At 44.9% G+C, this 10,000-nt stretch overlaps 2 protein-coding genes across 3 annotated transcripts in view; one reads left to right on the top strand and one right to left on the bottom strand.

Moving 5' to 3' along the window:
• Window positions 1-1,730: 1,730 nt before the first annotated feature.
• prl (prolactin) lies at window positions 1,731-4,413 on the top strand. The gene is made up of 5 exons (XM_027155749.2): window positions 1,731-1,884; window positions 2,329-2,450; window positions 2,582-2,686; window positions 2,764-2,946; window positions 4,049-4,413. The coding sequence occupies exons 1-5, from the start codon at window positions 1,836-1,838 to the stop codon at window positions 4,235-4,237; spliced, it is 648 nt and encodes a 215-aa protein (XP_027011550.2). The 5' UTR covers window positions 1,731-1,835; the 3' UTR covers window positions 4,238-4,413.
• An 801-nt stretch (window positions 4,414-5,214) lies between these two features.
• Window positions 5,215-10,000, bottom strand: part of prmt1 (protein arginine methyltransferase 1) — a 5,004-nt gene continuing 218 nt past the window's right edge. For both annotated transcript variants that reach the window (XM_027155748.2, XM_027155747.2), the window contains exons 2-10: window positions 9,049-9,144; window positions 8,805-8,960; window positions 8,466-8,529; window positions 8,179-8,321; window positions 7,715-7,802; window positions 7,127-7,242; window positions 6,841-6,991; window positions 6,599-6,720; window positions 5,215-6,473 (exon numbers count right to left, since the gene is read on the bottom strand). In XM_027155748.2, coding sequence (XP_027011549.1) covers window positions 6,390-6,473; window positions 6,599-6,720; window positions 6,841-6,991; window positions 7,127-7,242; window positions 7,715-7,802; window positions 8,179-8,321; window positions 8,466-8,529; window positions 8,805-8,960; window positions 9,049-9,144 — 1,020 coding nt within the window. In that variant the 3' untranslated portion in view covers window positions 5,215-6,389. The remainder of the gene's footprint in view (window positions 6,474-6,598; window positions 6,721-6,840; window positions 6,992-7,126; window positions 7,243-7,714; window positions 7,803-8,178; window positions 8,322-8,465; window positions 8,530-8,804; window positions 8,961-9,048; window positions 9,145-10,000) is intronic.

Genomic DNA, 10,000 nt, shown 5'->3' with positions numbered 1-10,000 from the left:
GGTCACACAGGGGTCACACACACAAAACAAACCATAATAACGTATAGAGCTCTAGAGGATTCACTGAAAGTGTGGTTGATTTTTTCGAGGTGGAGGAATTGTGATGGGAAACGTTCACATTTGAGGAGAAAGACAATGACAATGACGCTACACCTTCTGGGTGATGCAGCTGAAGCACGGAAGGTCTAACAGGGCTGTCAGGGCATTAGGGGCAATGGTGGTGTTAAGGGCCTGTGAAAGTGCTCCAGTCTGACCAGCAGCCCATCGTACATGACCAGAACATATGAAGGAGGTCAGCTGGAGATTGTCTTCATCTGCTGCATCACTTGTGTTGGGGAAGATTTGAGCTTGTGTACAGTGTATTAATGCGTCTAACACAGACAGAGGGAGTGTGGATTAAACTAACAATGTTCTACTGGTCTTCAGACAGTCTCCCAGTGATGATCTCCCAGTGATGGTCTCCAAGTGATGGTCTCCCAGTGATGATCTCCCAGTGATGGTCTCCCAGTGATGGTCTCCCAGAGATGGTCTCCCAGTGATGATCTCCCAGTGATGGTCTCCCAGTGATGGTCTCCCAGTGATGGTCTCCCAGTGCTGGTCTCCAAGTGATGGTCTCCCAGTGATGATCTCCCAGTGATGGTCTCCCAGTGATGGTCTCCCAGTGCTGGTCTCCTAGTGATGGTCTCCCAGTGATGGTCTCCCAGTGATGGTCTCCCAGTGCTCCCAGGTCTGTTAGAGAGACAGCTGAATATTCTGCCATAGATGATGGACATCAGCGTCTGTCACCAGGGTTAAAGGTCATGATTAAGAAAATGAGGAAATGACTTTTGAATAAAGTTTCTCACTGGACAGAAAGGAACAGATGGATGTTATGGAGATTAGGTTTAAGTGATAAAGAAGAGAAGGAGGAGAAGTTTTGAGAGTTGAGAGGGACGGCAGTAATAAGTGTTTATAATCTCTGTGTAAATCGAGGCTTTGTGCAAACGGCATTGTTTCCTGAATTAAAGCCAGATTTTATTAATGTTTATAACTGGATTGTTGGAACCTTTGTGTACTTCAAGGGGAACAGAGAGGAGCTTCTCTTACTGCTGATGTCCTTCAGCTCCATCAGGACCGGGCTGAAGAGCAATAATCAGACTGTTCTGCTCTATAATGTAGTTAGTGGGAGGGATTAGTACCTGTCTCCTTAAGGCACAGCAGATACCCTACAATAATCATTCACTAAATACTACACACACACACACACACACACACACAGCTAATTATAGCACAGAATCAGCACTGGCCTGAGTTACATGAGTGTTTGGGGTTTAAACAGTCAATAAGATGGAAAAGGGTGTTCCCTGAGTTTAACCAACATAGATGATAAAATTCAGTGGACACAAAACAAAGACACACACACACACACACACACACACACACACACACACAGACACACACACACACACACACACACAAAGCTCTTGTATAACCTCTAATCAGTGTTTTAACACCTGCTCTTTACATCCTGCTCTTCCTAATTAAACTGAACCTGTTCATACATTTAAAGCAGTGACACAGGGTTGATGTGGAGCTTCGACTCATCCTGCACATATTCATCTCTCCAAACCACAGTAATGTTTCTCATTTTGGGAATTCAGGAGCGAGCCGGTTTGGAGACAATGAGCTCAGAGTGAAGGAGCTGTGCTACATACATTAATGAAACAGGAGCACAGAGAGTATAAAACACAGACACGAGCAAGGATGGGACTCATCACGGAGAGCCTGGACCACTGAACAACTGAAGAAGAAGAAGAAGAAGAAGAAGAAGAAGAAGAAAAAGAAGAAGAAGAAGAATGAAGAGGATGGCTGGATGCAGTAATTGCAGCAGACTTTACCTGACAGGTCAGTATTTAATGATCAGTGTTTAACTCATCCGTCCGTTCTTCCTTTTCCTTCTCTTTCCTTCTCTTACACGTTGTGTTCTAATATCATTTTATTCCTTTCTTCAGTATGCACGTTCTCCTGGTCGGGGGTGTGGGGGTTCTGTTAGGGTGAGGGTTAGCACTGCTGCTAAAGTTAAAGCAGTAGTGTGTAATATTTAATGCCACCTACTGTCGTGTGAAGTACATTTACAATAAAAACCTTAAAACGCCTTTCTGGGGCAGAGCGTCATTTCTTTTAGATTTTGTATTTTATTCTTATTTACTTTACTTTATATTCTGTGGGCTAAGGGGAGGATCTAAAGCTCGAAATGTCCCAATTACTGTGCTGAGAAAGATGTCGTGATGTATGATGTTTAAACATTACTGAGGGCCCCTTTAATGAGTCTGGAGCTTTGTGTGTCAGTGACGGTGTTGATGTGTGTCCTCGTCTTCACTGAGGGAGTCAGTCTGAACGACCTGCTGGACCGAGCATCACAACTCTCTGACAAACTGCATTCACTCAGCACCTCACTCACCAATGACCTGGTCAGTGTGTGTGTGTGTGTGTGTGTGTGTGTGTGTGTGTGTGTGTGTGTGTGTGTGTGTGTGAGAGAGAGAGAATTGGTGGAGGTGGATGTAAGGACTTATGTTTCTTCCCTCCTGCTCTTCCTCTGCAGGACACTCACTTCCCCTCCGTAGGGGGGAAGCTGATGAAGCCGTCCATGTGCCACACCTCGTCCCTACAGATCCCCAATGATAAAGATCAAGCCCTCATTATACCGGTAAGAGTTCACACCTGAAGCTGGCCACTAGAGGGCATGAGAGACCTTCTTCTCCCCTGTTCCTCTGTGTGTTGAAGGAGAACGAGCTCCTGTCTCTGGTTCGCTCGCTGCTCCTGGCCTGGTCAGATCCTCTCGCTCTGCTGTCATCAGAGGCCACCAATCTGCCCCACCCTGAGCGCAGCTCCATCAACACCAAAACCAGAGAGCTGCAGGACCACACCAACAGCCTGGGGGTCGGCCTCGAGCGCCTCGTCAGCAAGGTACAGCTTCTATTAGTGTGGCTCGGAGACAGCAGCAGGGTTTCAGCTCTCCTTTTCTGACTCCTTCACTGACTCCTTTACTGACTCCTTTAGTGACTCCTTTACTGACTCCTTCACTGACTCCTTTAGTGACTCCTTCACTGTCTCCTTTACTGACTCCTTTAGTGACTCCTTCACTGACTCCTTTAGTGACTCCTTCACTGTCTCCTTTACTGACTCCTTCACTGACTCCTTTAGTGACTCCTTCACTGTCTCCTTCACTGACTCCTTCACTGACTCCTTTACTGACTCCTTCACTGACTCAGCTTCAGCCCTGTGCAAATAGTCATTTTAATTCATCAATATTTTTTAATGTATATTACAATTATTTAAAATAAGTGGAATAAATTCTAAAGGTTTCCTTCTGAATCCTGCAGAAAAATTAAATAAAAGTTCAGCAGTTGGTCAGATGGTCAGTTGGTCAGATGGTCAGTTGGTCAGATGGTCAGTTGGTCAGATGGTCAGTTGGTCAGATGATCAGATGGTCAGTTGGTCAGTTGGTCAGTTGGTCAGATGGTCAGTTGGTCAGATGGTCAGATGGTCAGTTGGTCAGATCACCACTGTATAAAACCCACACCATTCCATACAAACACTCTGGAGCTTGTTACTGTGTCTGTGGTGTAATGCTGAGGATTTACATTCATCCTGAGAACCTCATGTTCAGACATTTCTTAATGAACCACCTGCAATCTCTCTTTCTGTCTCTCTCTCTCTTACACACACTCACTCTCTCTTTCTCTCTCTTACACACACTCACTCTCTCTTTCTCTCTCTTACACACACTCACTCTCTCTTTCTGTCTCTCTCTCTCTTACACACACTCACTCTCTCTCTCTTACACACACTCACTCTCTCTTTCTCTCTCTTACACACACTCACTCTCTCTTTCTCTCTCTTACACACACTCACTCTCTCTTTCTGTCTCTCTCTCTCTTACACACACTCACTCTCTCTCTCTCTTACACACACTCACTCTCTCTTTCTCTCTCTTACACACACTCACTCTCTCTGTCTCTCTGTCCCCCTCCCCCCCCCCACACTCTCTCTCTCTTTTATCCTGTAGATGGGTTCATCCCCCGAGTCTCTGTCCTCTCTACCCTTCAACAGTAATGACCTGGGGCAGGACAACGTGTCTCGCCTGATCAACTTCCACTTCCTGCTGTCGTGTTTCCGCAGAGACTCACACAAGATCGACAGTTTCCTCAAAGTGCTGCGCTGCAGAGCTTCTAAGATGCTTCCAGAGATGTGCTGAAGGGGGTCACATTCTCACGTTCCTCCTCAGAACCTCTCTGAACGCAGCAGTCAGAAATGTTATAGTGATGCCCAATGTTCCTTTTAAAATGTCCCCCAGGTCCTGAGGTCAATGTCCTGTGTCCTGAATGTATACTTCAGTAGATTTCAGTTAGTGTTTTATTAAACAGGTCATGAAGCTTCTTCACCGAGTCGTGTGGTTTGTGTTTTACTGAATATAAAATAATCAAACCTTCATATTATCTTTTTAACTCAGTTATGAGGCTGTAAGTAAATGTTTGCACTGTAACATGTCTGTAGTAACACTGTAATAATACTAACACTGTAGTAACACTAACACTAACTGTAGTAACACTGTAGTAACACTAACACTAACTGTAGTAACACTGTAATAATACTAACACTGTAGTAACACTGTAATAATACTAACACTGTAGTAACACTGTAATAATACTAACACTGTAGTAACACTAATAATACTGTAGTAACACTAATACTAACTGTAGTAACACTGTACTAACAGTACTGAGGTCTTAACCTAGTTTAACCTCTTTACCAAACCACTGAACCCAAAACATTAATAAATCCTGCCTCCTAAGTGACCTGTATGAAGTGATTACATCACCGTCTACAGATGTGTCATTTAAACTGAAGCTCCGCCCTGAGATTTACATATTAATGTTTATAACTCACGTGATCGACAACACACACAAACGTTTAAACATCTTACAAACTTTATAAAACACAGAGTCGAACCCTTTAACCCTTTAGTTTCTCCTTCGGTGTATTTGTCCTGCTGAGTCTCAACAACACAAAACATTTAGACAATGAACAGAAAATCTGAGATCAGGTCACGCCCCCCCCCATCACGGCTCCCTGATAGAGACTTAAGTAAATAAACTCCACACTTTCTCCCAAACCTTTAATATCTCCCGCAGTTTAACTCGAAGGCCGAACAGTGAAACATTCAAGACAAGATTTTTTTTTTTTCAATTTTATTGTTTTATTAAAAAAAAAAATAGCAGAAAAATGAAAATGTACTAATGGAGACTTTGAGCCAGCTGAAGCCCACAGCAGTGATGAACACAAACCGAACCACAACACACTCAGAACAATTCTTGTGTGTCTGTAATAACACTAGTTATTAAAGCTAAACGAGACACGGAGCAAACTTTAATTCCTTCCTTTCAGGAGAGAAGAAACACCGACTTTCACAAAGCAGCCGTTTCTCAGACGTTCATGAGGAGTTAAACATGGCGGCGCCGTAGACGGCTCGGTGCCCATCATACCGCAGCGTGGGTGTGAGGATTAGCGGCTTGTGGATGTGCTGGAGTTCAGTTTAGAACAACCAAAAGGACTAAAACACGATCAGTCTGAAATTTTTCTTCCTTAGACAAAAAAGTGAGTTTTAAAAACCAGCTTTGGGACTTTAATGGAAAAATAAAACCAGAGTGAACCGGTATTACAGCACCCTCTAGTGCCCACACGGACACACTGCAGAGTGAGTACGGGACTGCAGACATGTCTTCACCCTCAGCCAATCACAGAGCTGGGCTCAGGCGCCAAACTGAAGCCTGAATTTATAACATGACTAGTTTTTTTTTTTTAAACACAGAAGATGGTGGATTAGTACAAGGACTCTCAAAAATACACCAATGATCAGTTTGTGTTTGCTCCCAAACACACAGACATGCGGTGATGAAGAGGAGAAACCAAACCGTCACAGGAGGCTCTTCTTACCCAACTAAACTCTAAAAATCAAACAGGACGGGCACACTGCCAGGACAACAGGGTCCATGACTGCACAACAGGCTGAAGAACATGAACACTATGTACAGGTGACAGGGAACCAGTGTGTGTGTGTGTGTGTGTGTGTGTGTGTGTGGGAGAGAGAGGGAGAAATCAAGACACCTAGTTACCAGGTAAAAAAACTAGTAGAAGGGGAAAGAATAAACGCATCCTGTGTGAATATTGCACAATAAAAACACCGCTGCGTCGTCATTGAATAGAAACTTAAAGCGTCCATGTGCAAGTGTAGAAAAGTCCTTCACGGCCCTCCTTCAGCACAAGAGCTCTCGCTAAAAGTACACACACCTCCCTCAGGTGCCCCCAAATAACACACACACACACACACACACACACACACAGGACATTTAGCGCATCCTGTACTCCAAGGTCTTGGACATCTCACAGAGCTGACCCTTAAAGTCAATGTCTACAGTGAAGTCCAGGTCTCTCTGCAAAACACAAAAATCACAGTTACACACACACACACACACACACACACACACACACAGTTGGTGCTGGTCACCTGAGGTGGTGTAACCAGGGTTGGGTGGCAGCAGAAACACTGCAGACTTACATTGTTCTTGATGTTGGGTTTCATGCTGATGGTGCCAAAGATCTCCTCTCCTGTCTTCACAGTCAGATAATCATCCAGATAAAAGACAGTCTGCTTCCAGTGGGTGTAGGGAGACTCTGGACCTGAGGACAAACACCACAAGACTTAAAGTTAACCTGACAAACCCAGGGATGACGTGAAGATTAGATCAACTGGTCAGCTCCAGCTCTGTAGAGCGGTGCACACGGACCACTGGGACTCACTGGTGGAGAAGCCGGTTCTCTTGTGGCAGCGTGTGAACTCGATGTTGAAGTAAGTGACCAGAGCGTGAATGTAGTCGTTCCTCTTCACCTGCAGGCAGAAGGGTGACGTGAAGGACAGGTCCTCAATCTTCACTGTGTAGATGTCCACCTCCTGACACACACACACACACACACACACACACAGAGAACAGGTTTGTGTACACCACTGTAAACAGCTCGTTATGGTTTCACATCTCTCACATTCATGTAAACATCTGTAGGAGTAAACGGTCACAAGCTCGTCTACCTTCACAAGGCAGGAACTGCTGACGAGCTGTTTAGGATCTACGACGTCCACCAGCGGCTCCTTGATGGCCACCTCCTTAATGCAAGACATGTCGAAGCCGTACACGTTCTCCCACCCTGACAGGGACAGAGGGACAGATCGTAACCCTTATGTTATAACGAGTTATAATGTGCATACAGAAGATAAGACCTCATGCTGACCTGCAGCAGGTCGTTTATTTCCATCATTAACGATAAAAACTAAATGATGAGATGTTTTCTGCAGCCGCCAGTTTTATTCAGATCGCCTTAAAAACAAACCCAATGTGCGGTTGTTACACGGACAAGAAACGTGTCCATAGAGCCCTGAAATGTAAAGACTAATGATGTGTTCAGGGTTTGTGTCTCGGCTCATTAGCACTAGACACGTCCACAGTGTTCATACAGGAACCATCTGAGAACTGTTCATGTGTTCCTCACCTACACAGTAGGACCTGAGGTGTGTCACTGTGTGTGTGTGTGTGTGTGTGTGTGTGTGTGTGTGTGAGGTAATACCAATATTCATGAACACATGTCTCACAGACAGACAGACAGAGGGTCAGAAACTCACAGTGGATTTTATAGTCCTTGTACTGACGATCCTCAATAGCAGTGATGTACAGTGTGGCTCTGTCTGGGAAAATCAGTCCATCAGGTTTCTGAAGAAAAAAAAAGCACATTGTGTTAATTATCACACCAGGGGACGTCCCCAGAGACACCCCCAGAGACGCCCGGGGACGTCCCCAGAGACACCCCCAGAGACGCCCGGGGACGTCCCCAGAGACGGTGTGTGTCAGGTTTTTAAAACATTCACTGAGATCATTCGGATCTAAAATATTTTATGTTGAACAAAACTAGACAAATTTGATGTGTAAAATTAATTTAAATAATAATAATAATAATAATATCCGACATGTACAAAGTGGTCTTTGAAGTGCAGCACATTAATTCATCTTGTACACAACTCATTATCAGGGGGTCTGCAGGATATTTCCAGCTTATAACAAAGTGAGACGTAAGGGCTTTGATCCTCACCAGCCACTTGTCCCGGGCGTAGATGACGGTGTTGAGCATGGACTCGTAGAACAGGCAGTAACCCATCCACTCAGAGATGATGATGTCTACATGATCCACTGGAAGCTCCACCTCCTCCACCTTACCCTTTATAATGCTCACAACTGGAACAAGAAGAGAAGTCACAGGTTTGGGTTCTCAGATGTACTGATGTGTATCTTATATAACTAGTGTGTGTTGGGGTGTGTGAACATGCGTGCGTTAGACAGAGCAGTAAGGAGTGTGTGTGTGTGTGTGTGTGTGCTTACTGTGATCCAGCTTGTTGGCCTTGACGATTTTCACCGCATAGTCAGATATACTGCTGCACTCAATCTACAAAACCAACAGAACACGGTTTACACTCCAAACCTCAGAACACAGATCAGCCTCAAGCTTCTGCGGTCACATGACACAGTGGTCATAGCGTCTGTGTGCAAGCAATGCTAAACATCACAGTGTGAGGCAGAGTCTAACAGAGGATCGTCATTAATGCTCATTAATACACAAACATGGTGGGTCAAGTCCACTTTGGCAGTTCTCATAAAAAGGTGTCCCAATATGGACTCACTGTAATGAGCCATGCACAAGTGTGTGTAAAAAACACTCACGCCTATGACTTTCTTGGCCCCTGCCTTGGCTGCAAACATGCACAGGATGCCGGTGCCACTGCCCACGTCCAGCACCACCTTGTCCTTGAACAGGTGCTTGTTGTGGAACATGGAGTTTCTGTAGGTAAGGGTGCGGACTTCATCCTTCAGCATCTCCTACAGACAGACAGACAGACGGCAAGGATGGAGTGAGACAAAAGAACATTACACATTAACAATCAGGGCCCAGATCTCGTGGTCTAACCTCGTGGATCCCGAAGTGAGCATAAGAGTCAAAGTAGTAGTCCTTGGACGTCATGTCCTCAGCAGCAGGCTTCTCTGAGCTCTCTCCCTGTGACACCTCCAGGAGAAGACAGGAACAACATTAACACACAGTACAACTACCCAAGTATACAGAGAAATATATAACCATTACTTAACAATAGGAATAGTACGCAGCCATTAAAGTGAACTCTCTCTCATCACTCTCTCTCACACACACACACACACACACACCAGGTTGTGTGCCATGTGAGCAGCTTTAGCCTGTAGCTCAGATTAGCTATTAGCAAAGCCAACATGCTACCAACGTGGAGCTACTAGTCCTTACACGTGCTTGAGGTGTATTCACACTGCCGCTCCCATCTGAACCTCATCAACTAAAATCACTAAACAACTTTAACGTAAACATAAAAGTTAGCTAGCAAAAAAAATTAAAAAAAAATCCCACGCGCTTTATATTTCTCATTTGCACCCGTTCTCGAACAAACCCCGCCTCTTTGCGTTAAGATAGACTGCTAGACCAGCCCACCTATTGGATGGCTTCTGGAATAGCCAATCACAGAATAGATGGTTCTAGCGAATAACCAATCGTAGGAAGAGGTGGGATTTGTCGTAAAACAGGTGGTCTGTACAGAAACGCGTCCCATGCGGTGTACGAGCTAATTGTGTTAGCTTAGCCGACTAGCTAGTGTGATTCAGCGAGAACCGTAACGACGGACTGAGCTTCTGTTCACAGGAAACACAAACAAACCTGTAAAAGGAAACACGTTACAGTTAAAGACACGGTCACCATATAAGAGTTAGCAGTTAGCCGTTAGCTGGTTTAGAGCGTTAACTAGCGCTAGCTAAAGCTGTTCAAAATGGATGATGCGCAGGACGCAAAGAGCACGTTGTCTAACACCAACACGACAAACACGTTGATCTGAAGCGAATCT

Source organism: Tachysurus fulvidraco, chromosome 15 (genome assembly GCF_022655615.1).
Source record: "Tachysurus fulvidraco isolate hzauxx_2018 chromosome 15, HZAU_PFXX_2.0, whole genome shotgun sequence".
NCBI classification, from domain to species: Eukaryota; Metazoa; Chordata; class Actinopteri; order Siluriformes; family Bagridae; genus Tachysurus; species Tachysurus fulvidraco.
The sequence above is the reverse complement of the archived record's forward strand: the minus strand, read 5'-3'. Positions and strand labels throughout refer to the sequence as shown.